General features: G+C 44.4%; 1 protein-coding gene across 1 annotated transcript; it reads left to right on the top strand.

Annotated features, from left to right (window-relative positions):
* The first annotated feature begins 4223 nt into the window (after window positions 1-4223).
* LOC101307974 (3'-N-debenzoyl-2'-deoxytaxol N-benzoyltransferase-like) lies at window positions 4224-5651 on the top strand. The gene is made up of 2 exons (XM_004295523.1): window positions 4224-5032; window positions 5114-5651. The coding sequence occupies exons 1-2, from the start codon at window positions 4224-4226 to the stop codon at window positions 5649-5651; spliced, it is 1347 nt and encodes a 448-aa protein (XP_004295571.1).
* Window positions 5652-13133: the final 7482 nt, after the last annotated feature.

Raw genomic sequence — 13133 nt, 5'->3', positions numbered from 1 at the left:
GGTCAGAAACTTTGGCCACATGCAGTTCTTATTTCTAAAAAAACTAAAAGGAGGCTAAAAGCTTGCTCCTCTTATTGCATCCCCGATCGGTGTTATTGGTCACATATATGAAAGACATATAGTTTTGGTTTCTTCCTAGCTATATATTCTCCTTCACCACTCTCAGTACGTCTTACACTTTCCAAAAGCTTTAGGTAGTATACGAGTTTTGTTTTTGAGCTCATAGACAAATTCCATAATGACCTCACATGAAAACATATGGATTGAAAATGAGCAAAACAGCTCACAGTAGCACATCATCATATGTACATATGCCTGCATAGTGTTGATAGAATACGAAGCATATCACAGCCACAAATCTTGATGAAGTGCATTTCATCAGTATGTACTATATACAATATACTGGCTTCAAGGACAATTGTGCTCGGTTTTTCTTCAGGTCTGCTTATTACTATATAGTTGAAAAGTACAGAAAGTGTATTTGACTTGGTTATTTTAGAGATGATGGTTTGCCTTACTTATTTTTGACTTTGTTAATTTAGAGTTGATGTATGGTTGCCTTTTCTCTGTATCACACTTTCAAAAGTAGTTCTAATTGTATATACAAGGTGCTTCAAGCATAGCACAAATAAAATGAGGAAGCTGGTAGCTAGCATAAACCTAATTGCAATCAAGTTAATTTCATCCCAACTTAAGAGTTAAGACCGACAAGTTACAGATAGAGTCTGGGAAAGCAAGCTGCACAATCGTATGTGTTGTAATCTTCAATTGGGTACCTTTTCCAGCTCATGATATGGCGTAAAATACAACAAATCAATGTTTGTACGTATATATAGTTATATTATTAACAGAATAATAAACCTTATGACCTTTTCAATCTGGAGATTTGTTCATACGATCGCTCAAACCCTTGGATGCTTGAGTTAGGATTGTGATGCGACCTAATACTGAGAAAATGTGTGAAACAAAATGCGTTGATCGATGTGCGAAGACAGATGTTACATTGGTAATGAGATTCATATACTTTCCTTAGTTCTACATTGGTCTGTTTGAAGAAACAACCTAATTACTTGGTTGCTAATAATCATGCCATAATCCTAATGGAGGATTAATTCCGGCCGGCCGGTAACAAAAGGATAAGTTAATTAGGAGGTATCCACTTAATATTATTATATTTTATCTTAACCCTCATCACTTGTAAAGTTTAGTAAGTGTTTGCTATTGCTTATCAATTGTATATTTTATCCTCGTACAATTGTGGATTTATATCACAAAGGTCTGAGTATGAGACGTAACTCACAGCTATAAGGAGATTTGGTTGATCTATTTTACATCGATTTTATGGTTTGTATGACATGCGAGGAATAAGACCAGATTTGACGAGTGTCGATTGCGAAGAGCTCCAAGAGTTATTGAGGTTGTTTGGCATCCTCCAGTCATTGGGCGGGTGAAGAATAATTTGGATGGTGCTTGGAAGCATACAGAGGGTGTTGTACTAGACTGGAAGCACATTTGGTTAGAGGTTGACTCGTCGCTTATGTTAGACTATCTACGGTCTCCCTTGCTTGTACCTTGGCATCTACATGTCCGTTGGCTTAATTGTTTACGTTGCATATCGGAAATGACCTTTCGATCTGCTCATATTTTTCGTGAAGGGAATAAGGTTGCATATACTCTGGCTAACCACGGTACATCATTAACACAGCTGGTTTGGTGGGAATCACCTCCTCCTTTTATTTTGTCATATTGTAGTAGTGACCTTATGGGTCTTTCCCAATTTCGATTTTCCTAGTTTTGTTTCGTTTCGTTGTTATTTTGTTATGAGAGGTTTTGGTCTAATCCCCCTCTCTTGATGTTTCTCTCTTTTCTTTTTTAATGCATAAGAGTGTTAAGAGTCATTTCCCTATCACTCATCTTTCAGCCAAAAAAAAAAAGTGTTTGCTATTATTGCTCATTACCTATATATATATATATATATATATATATATAGTCCGGATCAGAGGCGGACGTCCGCACCGCCCTTAAAGTGCTGACGTCTCTCTATTCTCCACCGTTCGGCATCGACAACGCCTTTTCTTCTTGCCGGAGGACAGCATAGGCCTCCGGGACGGCGTTGACATAAAGAAGAAGGTCAGACAGATCGGGGTCGGAGCTCTGGGCAGCAACCTCAATGAAAACTTCAAGACTGATCAAGGTCGGCTGGCATGGAAACTTGCAGCCGGTGAGTCCACCAGCAAGGGAAAGCTCAGTATCAAGGTCTGTTGTCCTCCGACAAGAAGAAAAGGCGTCGTCGACGTCGGACGGTAGAGAACGGAGGGATGTCCGCACTTTAAGGGCTGTGCGGACGTCCTCTATGGAACGGCTCCGTGTGTGTATATATACACACACACTACTTCAAAATGCATGTTGTATGTGGGTTTAATCCTATCTTTTTGGAGAGGAAACAAAATCCACAACCATCGTACCAAACGATTCAGGTAAACATATACTACTCTCTGACCATTCTTGGTACATATTTTTCTCAAACAACATGAACTTCTTCTTGCATTACATTTTTATACACGATGATGATCAATTGATCATAAAAAAACTCCTTAACCAGCGAGTTTTCGATTAGCAGCATTTATATATGAGAGTATTACAATCAGAAACGGAGAAAAAGAACAAGAAACAGCAAGTATATATATGTTTCCCGGCCGACTACAACCCTAGCCTCCAGGTATCAATGAAATTCTAGAGACTATGCTACACATTATCAGTGATGTCGTGGATCAGGACCTCCAGGACTCAATCTCTGTGGTTTGTAAACAGTCTTCTTTGCGGCTTGAATTCTCAGCCAAATGTTCAGTAATGCCTTAGCATTTCCAGGTAATGATCGACTTGATGAGCTGCTCAGGTTCCTTCCTTCTTGGCGTTGATTAAGATGGCGAGTTTCAGAAGGCGAAAACAGAAGCAGCATTACTACAAAGAAGGTATAAACTCTCCAGCTCTTAACCATTTTCGTTTTTCCTCCCAAATGCTTCAGATGAATTCTGGGTTTGGTAGAAAGAACATCTAGGAGGGATTCGATTTATATAGAGCATCAAACGTACTGAATGTTGTTATATTATTCCAAGTGAGTGGAAAATGGGGACCTCATTGTAATGGTTGGTTTGTTCTTTGTTGTAGTTGCGTTCTTAACTTCTTGTAGCCAGTGCGGTCATCTATTTTTACTAACCACAAATAACAAATACCGACCAATCTCATGTCGTTAATCTATATGCTACTGCTTCTGCTTCTTCCCATTAGACTAATCTATCATTTGGGTATCCCAATCTCTTTACGCAGCTCCTTTTGGCCGGCCGCCGTCGGTTGCCCAAGCCTTTCTATAATAGTTAGGGTTCTAGCTAGTTTCTATTTAATCAAATTAGAGTAGGTATGGTTATCTCCATCGACTTTGGCCGGCTAAATTAACTTTAAGTCCCCAATTAGCGTCTAGAATCGGGTTGGACGTGTGTTGAATGAAGAAATGGAAGCTAATTTCTAATCCGTTTTGTGGAGATTAGAAAAGATGAGTTTCCTTCAGGAAGCAAAGAACCATTTCTCCCTTCAACGTTAGAATTTGGATTCCAGTTATCCCTTTACCGTCACGAGTAGCTTAACCATTCCAATCTTCTTGCTTATAAAAAGCATATGTTGGCCGCCCTCTTCTTCATTCACTTTCACTCATAATGCATGCTTGACTATAAACATCTAACGGTGTTTCTGAGAGCTTTCAATCGGGGGGAAAAAAGGAAGAAGAAGAGAAGTCACTGTTTCTCAAATACTTGGTAGCGGCAAATTAACTAATCATGTAACTGAGGCATTCATATATTTCCGTCATGCGGTTATCTCTAATTCTCTAAAGTCTGCAACTCTAAAGAACAACCACCTTGAACGCAGCTTTTAAAAAAAAAAAAAAAAAAAAAAAAAAAAATAAACTCACATGAACAACCACTCTCAATCAATACCAAAATGGGCCGAACTATTTGGGCCCAAAACTGAAACGGGCGGGTGGGGTTGTTGGAAGTGTCCCACTCAGATGAAGGCATGCTCGAATTAAGCGAACGTTGCGGCATGCTCCACGTCGCCGCTTTCGCGCCAATTCTCACCAACCAACCAAATCATTCCCCACTTATAAATTTGAACTTCAGAAACCACTAAAACCACCAACCACCGAAGCAAACCTCCGAAAACCCGAAAAAATGCAAGTTCAAATCTCCGACACGACCGTCTTCGTTCCCTCCAAACCACCATTTTCCGACGACCACGTCCTCCCACTCACCCACCTCGACAACGACCCCAACCTCCGCGTCACCTTCCGTTACGTCCGCGCTTACGTCACCACCCACTCCTCCTCCTCCGACCCCTTCCACGTCATCTCCGCCGCGCTCTCCGCCGCCCTCGTCCACTACTACCCTCTCGCCGCCTCCCTCCGCCGCCGCCGCGACAACCGCCTCGAGCTCTTCTGCTCCGCAGGCCAGGGCGTCCCCCTCATCCGCGCCTCCGTCGAGTCCACCCTCCACTCGGTGAGTCAACTCAATGACGCGGAGACCCAGCTTCTCGAGCAGTTGGTACCCGACCCGGACCCGGATCAGGCCATGGTGAACCCGTGCGTGCTGCAAGTGACGGTGTTCAAATGCGGCGGGTACACCCTCGGAGCCGCCGTAAATCATTCTCTGTGCGACGGAATGGGCGCTACTCAGTTCTTCAACGCCATGGCGGAGTTGGCCCGCGGGTCGGGTCAGATTTCGGTTCAGCCAATCTTGGACAGGTCCGGCCTGCTCCGACCCAGAGACCCGCCCCGGGTCGGGGCTCCGGTGCTGCATGAGTTCCTGAGTTTAGATCCGAAATTCTCACCCTATGAACACGGAAAGCAATTGGGTCCGGTTTTGAGGGAATGCTTTGAAGTTAAGGACGAGTCTGTTGAGAAATTCAAAACCAAGTTGTTAAAGCAATCCGGGTTGAGCTTCACCACTTTCGAAGCTCTAGGTGCTTATATATGGCGAGCCAAGTAAGTCCTCTTATGGTTTTCAAAATCGGCCTATACTATCAAGTTCTGTGTGTTAATTATTTTGTGATAACCATTAACCAGGGTGAAATCGTCGGAGATTTCAATGGACGAAACGGTGACGTTTGCGTATGCACTGAATGTTCGGAAGCTAGTAAACCCTGCATTGCCAGTAGGGTATTGGGGGAACGGTTGCATTGCCATGTACGTGAAGCTGAGTGCCAAGGAGTTGATGGAAAAGCCAATGTGGGAAGTTGCGGATCGGATCAAGAAGAGCAAGAGCAAGGCGACGGATGAGTATGTGAGGTCGTTTATTGACTTTCAGGAGCTGCATTACGACGAGGGGATCAATGCCGGAAAAGAAGTGAGTGGCTTCACGGATTGGAGGCACTTGCAGCACTCGACGGTTGATTTTGGGTGGGGAGGTCCTGTGACTGTTCTGCCGCTTTCGAGAAACTTGCTTGGGAGTGTTGAGCCTTGCTTTTTCTTGCCTTTTTCTGGAAGCAATGGAAAGAAAGATGGGTTCAAAATCATGGTGAATTTGAGGGAGAGTGCTATGCCTGGTTTTAGGAAGGAGATGGACATGTTTAGCAGCCAAGAATTTGGATTGTCCTTCTTGTGACTGAGAAATAGGCCTCTCCATCTTTTATCTTATCGCATTGTACAAGTGAAATTGAGTAATAATGAAAAAGAAATGAACCTCTCAAATTGATTGTACTCGCTAAATCAACACTTGATGAAAAATCTGTCTTTTAGCTATATTTAAAGTACTATATATGGATGTAAATTTCAAAACTTTAACAAGGAAAGATGTGCATTTCATCTTCACTGTCATATTCATCTTCATTGTTTTGTTCTTCATCCAAGTTTTTCATCACCTTCTTCACCGCCTAACAGTCTTAACCAGCTATCATATTCATCTTCATTGTTTTGTTCTTCATCCAAGTTTTCATCACCTTCTTCATCTTCCGACTCCTCAAAATCGATATCCATCTTTCCCTGCACACCGTCCCCTACATACCATAGAACAGTATGAGGAATGATTTTGTCTCGACTGATTGACCTATATGGCAACGGCAAGGAAAACAAGTCAACAAATTAAGAGTATAGATATAGAAATGGATAAAAACACATATGAATCACAGAAAGAGCAACAATTTCAAAGGCTTGGTGCAAAAACCTCAATGAGTGAAAAATCACCAAGCTACAAGATTCCTTTATTTTCAAATAAGTGTTACAAGGTGTACTTCTCACACAAGTACACACTTCATACACAAGATATTCTCCTTACTTCTCACACAAGTAATGCAGATCGATCAAGTAACCTTAACAAGGAAACTGAATTGCTAGACTGAGATCTCACACACTCATCTATGCTAGTTCTCTCACAACTAGATCCTGCTACAACTGATTCTTACACACAATCAGTTTATATGTAACAATACTGAAACTGAGTCACTTCCAGTTCTTGTTTCAATGAATCAACACACAATTAGTTTTCCTTGGATCTGCTACACATTCAGTTTTTCCACTTCTTCTAGAAACCAGCTTCAGCAATTTCAAATGCAATCAATCTGTAAGTAAGAAGGGAGACTTAGTTTATAGGAAACACACACAGGTCAGTTTGTATAAAGAATATCAACATATTATCACCACAGAGACAATGTTATCAAAGTCTATTTCAATTCATACAAAAAGCACCACTTTTCTAGTCACAGCAGAAGCAATTTATAGAGTGTAAACACTCTCCCTTAACTGATGCCTTTTAATGTCAAGATCAAATTACGTTTCAGAAATAATGCATTTAGAACTGCTATCATCTTGCACTTTTCCAAAACTCATATGACGGTTTCATGCTATAATATGGCAATCAGATAACATCAGTTTAGTCTCTTGGTCTGCAGAGAACAATGATTGAGATCATGCATTTAAATGATCATATATGATTTTAACAACCCAAGATTGATGTAGGTAAGAATTCCAATGTACCTAATTTGGAAAAGCACCAAATCAGATATCCTAGAATGATTAACAATCTTACAAATATGCACTTTAAAGAACTTGATATGGAAAATCCTAGACATAAGATTTTTTCCAGAAATTTCTTATTCAAGACAATTAGGCTAGGAAAAGATTAACTTACCATAACTGAGCAAATGAAAACTCATTACTTGTGATCCATGATTAAATTCTCGAAATACCTCAGATCAAGCTTTTCTTTTACTTCTTCCTTTCCTGGTTGCAGTAGGAGATCCTAGTGATTGAGTAGGAATAGCCAATATGCCAACAAAGAGTAATGTTGTGTTCGTACTAAAGGTCAAGCTAGCCTCGCTCGACCTCGATTCAGACCATCATCATAAAAGATGATCTTGAAAAGTGGTCATGCTCTATGCAGTAATTGACAAAATGAACTCACCTAATGTAAAGATCTCGCCTCATCTCGTTTATGTGTTCCTTGGGTTGTTGAAGAAATTTTTTAACGAGTTAGATAATACTCCAAGCCAGTTGAATGCAAAAGTATTCAAAGAAACTTTGAACAGCCTCACAGCTTTTATATCAACTAGGAAACACCTGGTCGCGTCCTGCTGGAAACTATCATGTTCATTCCTCAACAATTAATCGCCATATAATTCATATAACTCCCGTCTATAACACCGTAAAGTCTATTACTGTACAAGCTATTTCATGGACACTTTTGTCTTTTCATGTTCTCAACTTATTTTTCTCTGTTGATTTCTTCATCAGTCATCACCGATCAAAGTATGAACATATGTTACCTACTATCAGCAGTAATCAACCCAATCTCATTTAATTACCTCTAGTCAAGGATCATAATCTATCTGGCACATTCCGTGCCGAAAGCCTAGAAAGCACATTTCATTTCACCATCCTTGCCATACTATAAACCCAAATATTTCCCTAGGATCATGGCTGGCCCAACGGAGGTCAAAACATACCTAGGCGTGTAAAGGCAGCCTCTTAGCGGCCCAAGGCGTGTCAAGGCGGCCCCCTTGGTGGCCCTAGGCGGGTCAAGGCGTGTAAAGGCAGCTCCTTGGTGGCACTAGGCGGTTCAAGACGGGCCAAGACTGGTCAAGAAGGGTTAAGGCGGCCTAAGGCGGGCCAAGACGGGTCAAATCGGGCCTAGAAAGGCCAAGGAGGGTCAAGGCCGCCCTTGGCCCTTGGCTACCCTAGGTGGGCCTAGAAGGGCCGAGGAAGGTTAAGGCGAGCTAAGATGGGCCAAGACAGGTCAAGGCGGGTTAAGTCAGTCCCTTGGCGGGCTTAGGAGGGTCATGGCGACACCTTGGCGGCCCTAGGAATGTCAATGCGGCCTCTTGGCGGCTCTAGATGGATTAAGGAGTGTAAAGGCAGCCCCTTGACGGCCCTAGGTGGGTCATGGCGCCCCCTTAGCTACCCTATAAGGGCTAAGGATGGTCAAGACGGCCTAAGACGGGTCAAGGCAGTCCCTTAGCGGCCCTAGAAGGGCCTAGGAAGGTCCTGGCGACGCTTTGGTGAGTCATGACGGCTTCTTAGTGGCACTAGGTGGCCCAACATGGTTCGAGGCGGCCCAAGGCGGGTCAATGTGGTCCAAGACAGGTCAAGGCGGTCCAAGGCGAGTTAAGGCAGGCCAAGTTGGTCAAAGCAGGCCAAGGAGTGTCAAGGCAAGTCAAGGTGAGTCAAGGCGGGCCAAGACGGGCCAAGACGGTCTAAGGCGGGCAAGGGCAGGTCAAGGCGGTCCAAGGTGGGTCAAGGCGGTCCAAGGTGGGTCAAGGCGGGCCAAGGCAGGTCAAGGCGAGTTAAGGCGGGCCAAGGCGGGTCAAGGTGACCCCTTCGCGAACGTATGCAGCCCCTTAGCGGCCCTAGTCGGGTCATGGCGGTCCGTAAGGAGGTCAAAAAAGCCCTAGGTGTGTAAAAGCAGCCCTTTGGCGGGTCAAGACGTCCCTTTGACCCCCCCTAGGTGGGTCAAGGCGGCCCCTTTAGCGGCCCAAGGCGTGTCAAGGCGGCACTAGGAGGGTCAAGACATGTAAAGGTAGCCCCTTGATGGCACTAGGCTGCCTAAGGCAGGCCAAGACGGGTTAAAGAGGGTTAAGGCGGCCCAAACCGGTCCAAGGCGAGTCTAGGAGGGTTAAGGCGGCCCAAGCCGGTCCAAGGAAGGTCAAGACGGGGCAAGACAGTCTAAGACCGGTTAAGGCGCCCCCTTAGCTACCCCTAGGTGGGCCTAGAAGAGCCGAGGAGGGTCAACGCGAGTCAAGACGGGTCAAGGAGCCCCTTAGCGGCCCTAGACGGGCCAAGGAAAGTCATGGCGACCCCTTGGCGAGTCATGGCGGCTTCTTGGTGGCACTTGGCGGCCCAAGGCGGGTCAAGAATGCCTAAAGCGGTCCAAGGCGGCCCAAGGCAGGTCATGGCGGGTCAAGGCTCTTCTAAACCTGTCTAAGCCCATCTTGGCTCCCCTTGGCGAGTCATGACAGCTTCTTGGTGGCCCAAGGAGGTCCAAGATGGGCCAAGGCATGTCAAGGAAGGTCAAGGCGGTCCATGGCGTGTCATGACGGCTTCTTGGTAGCCCTAGGCTAGTCTAGGAGGGTCAAGGTGGCTTATGGCAGCCCAAGGCGGGTCATGGTGTGTCAACACCGGCCAAGACGGGTCAAGGCAGCCCAAGTCTTGTCAAGGCGGGTCAAGACGGGTCTAGGCGGGCCAAGACAGGTCAAAGCGGGCCAAGGCAGGTCAAGGTAAGTCAAGGCGGGTCAAGACGGGTCAAGGTGGCCCAAGGTGGTTCAAGGCGATCAAAGGCGGGTCACAGCGGGTTAAGGCGGGCCAAGGCAGGTCAAAGCGGGCAAAGGCAGGTCAAGGTAAGTCAAGGCGGGCCAAGGCGGTTCAAGGCGAGTCAAGGCGGGCCAAGGTGGGTCAAGGCAAGTCAAGTCAAGTCAAGGTGGGTCAAGGCTGGTCAAAGCTGGCCTAGGCGGGCTAAGGAGGTCCAAGGCGGGTCAAAGCGGGCCTAGACGGGTCTAGGAGGGTCAAGGTGGCCTATGGCGGCACAAGGCGGGTCATGGCGAGTCAACGGGGTCCAAGACGGGTCAAGGCGGCCTACGGCGGGTCAAGGCAGCCTAAGGCGAGTCAAGGCAGGTCAAGGCGGTCAAGCCGGCCCAAGGCGGTCCAAGGCGGGTTAGGGCAGGTCAAGGTGGGTCTAGGCGGGTCAAGGCAGGTCAAAGCAGGCTAAGGCGGGTCAAGGCAAGTCAAGGCGGCCCAAGGCGATCAAAGCGGACCAAGATGGGTCAAGGCGGGCCAAGGCAGGTCAAAGCGGGCCAAGATGGGTCTAGGTGATAGGAGCATAAAATGCGACATTCTTAATATGTTATTACCTCCATTTGTACTTTGATTATCTGTTATTGTCGTAGAATAGAGTCATAATGTAGAGTCAAAAGTTTTTGGTAGAGTTGTGCGTAAAACGTGTTAAACATATAGGAATGATGTAGAAAATTGTCAAAAGCCGATTTGTGGAGCCTTAGAGATGTTCTTATGATTCTGTAAAGCTTTTACATTGTCACAAATTGATTTAACTTCTCTGATACTTAGGTGACATGTAGAAGAGTCATGGGAATTGGTGTTATGCCTGAATCATTACCGGAAGGTCAAACTGCCAGAACAGAGTAACCTACTGCCTGCCGAGAGAAGTGTTCTTGATGGACCTAGGGAAGCAAAGCAGCTGATCCACGAAGCTTAGTCCATGAAAGGAGAGGTCCAAATCAAGTCCAATATGGAGAAGAAGATCCATATTCGGCAGAATATCAAGGAATATCCAAGTCTTGAAAACCCTGATTAATTTCGGGATAATTCCTGTGCACGTCTCTCAACTTCAACGGAATCTCCAGGACAGCTCACAATGAATCAGAAAACGTGCTAGATATGGATAGAGAGCTACGGGAGTCTAGTTTCCAAATCAATTGGAATCACCTCAATATCTATTTTCTAGAGGGAGTTATGACATAATCATCAGACGGAGGTCATTCTGCCGAATTGAGAAAAACTAGGGAAACCTAAACCAACTTGGTTTCAACTTTGTGGCCGGCTTCTCTAGGATTTTTCCTCTATATAAAGCACGACTTCAAGGGCAGAAGGACATCATCTCTACCCTTGCAATTACATAGCCGAAACTCTACCAAACCCTCTACAGAAAATTACTTAGCCGATTCATCCACCACAAACCATAAGAATCATTCCATCCTTCCACCGATTTTCCCCACAGTTGCCGAATCTTTCAAGGTTGTAAAAGTGTGATTTTCTCATGGCTTCTTGTATTATTTTCTGTATAGTTTCGAACTCTATTGTAATATACTTTTCGATTTTGGTTTTATTTATCAAACATGGTTTTCGGATTTCTTTGTGATCTTTGATTGTTCTATGTTTTGATTTGTAACTTTGTGAATATATATATGATGATTTCGTGATTTAGGTTTTGGGGCAGTAGCATGTTCTTATGTGTTTTTGATTTTTAATTGATTAATTGTCATGAATTCATGCATCTAAATCAATCCTTGAGGCTGTCTCGGCCATGGTTGTCCTTAAGGTGCGGTTTCATCTACCATAATAATTTTGGATCAATTCATACGCAAAGTTGTCTTGGTCTCTGTTATTAACTTAGGGTTGATATAATTCTGATAATTTGCATGCTAATAGGATGAGTGACGCCATGCCTTAGATCATGTTTCCGATTGACTCGTGTGCTAAAGTGTTTTCTTGTTTAATCTCTACGCAATGTGTCTTTAAATGAGTTAGCATTCATGTTTAGGATCAAGCGCAAAGATGGTTCTAAATACTTGAGGAGTTTTAACAATTAGATAACCGTAAAGGCTCTAATTAGAATCGGAATTGGTTAGAGTCTAGGATAATTTGAACGTTGCTGCCCGGCCTTGCATGAAGTTGTTATGTGTTCTTGATGATTTTTCGTGTTATGTGTTGCATGAGTATATTGATCACTTGTATATAATAATCTTAGGTTTAATTTTCAATAGGTTATTTGTTAGAATTAATCAATCTTAAACCCCTAATATTTCGATGTATATATGTGAATACTTGTTTATAAATTGTTTGGTTTCTCTTCTTTCGATCGCCCTTTGGTTTCCTCGGCTAAAACGATCCCTACTTATCCATATTACTACGATTGCATGGTAATTAAATTGAAGTTATTTGACCCCGGTTACGCGACACGTCACTAGGAGGGCCAAGGCAGGTCAAAGCAAGTCAAGGCTGATCAAGGCGGCCCAAGGCGGTTCAAGGCGAGTCAAAACGGGCCAAGGTGGGTCAAGGCTGATCAAAACGGGTCAAGGAAAGTCAAGGCGGGTCAAGGCGGGCCAAAGCGGGCCTAGGTGGGTCAAGACGGCCAAGGCGGCACAAGGTGAGTCAAGGCAAGTCAAAGCGGGTCATGGCAGGTCAAAGCGGGCCAAGACAGGTAAAAACGGGCTAAGGCGGGTCAAGGCAAGTCAAGGCGGCCCAAGGCGATCAAAGCGGGCCAAGGTGGTCAAGACGGGCTAAGGCAGGTCAAAGCGGGCAAGATGAGTCTAGGCGTGACAGGACCCACCCCGAATTTCACCCTGAAACTCGAAGTAAATCCTGCGGGGACCACCTCCAAGGAAAATTTACCGAAAATTCGGCATAACCTCCTTTGAAAATGGACAACCCTTCCTAAATAAAAAAAACACCTGCAAACACTTCTAAAAGTTCCAACTCCAACCTTAACTCCTGGAGCCTTTGTGCTCCCCACAAATCACAACATCTCCCAATATAGATTCACTAATCTAACAAATGATCCTATAACCAACAAACACATATTCAGAGCAACTCTACTTGAGAGGAGAGGAACTAGAAATAAATAGAAATGAGCGGAAGCTATACTATTGACTATGCCTCTTCACCATGTACGCTCGGCCTCACTATGCTAACCTGCAACTGGGCATTTATAAAATGAAGAGCCCAGGGGAAAACATTTGAAACCGTTAGAGTGAGTGGACAAAAACATAAATTTAATGAAAATATTTATGCGTTCCCAATTTACATTTCCATAGAAATATAGCTGCATGCGACAGCTCAAAAATGCTCAACACAAAAACTAGGC

This window comes from Fragaria vesca, linkage group LG3, assembly GCF_000184155.1.
Source record: "Fragaria vesca subsp. vesca linkage group LG3, FraVesHawaii_1.0, whole genome shotgun sequence".
NCBI classification, from domain to species: domain Eukaryota; kingdom Viridiplantae; phylum Streptophyta; class Magnoliopsida; order Rosales; family Rosaceae; genus Fragaria; species Fragaria vesca.
The sequence above is the reverse complement of the archived record's forward strand: the minus strand, read 5'-3'. Positions and strand labels throughout refer to the sequence as shown.

Bases quoted from the DNA above. Each gene is read 5' to 3' on its own strand.
- LOC101307974 (XM_004295523.1), top strand. From the start codon at position 4,224: ATGCAAGTTCAAATCTCCGACACGACCGTCTTCGTTCCCTCCAAACCA. The intron at 5,033-5,113 runs GTAAGTCCTCTT...ACCATTAACCAG, and splicing joins GCTTATATATGGCGAGCCAA to GGTGAAATCGTCGGAGATTT.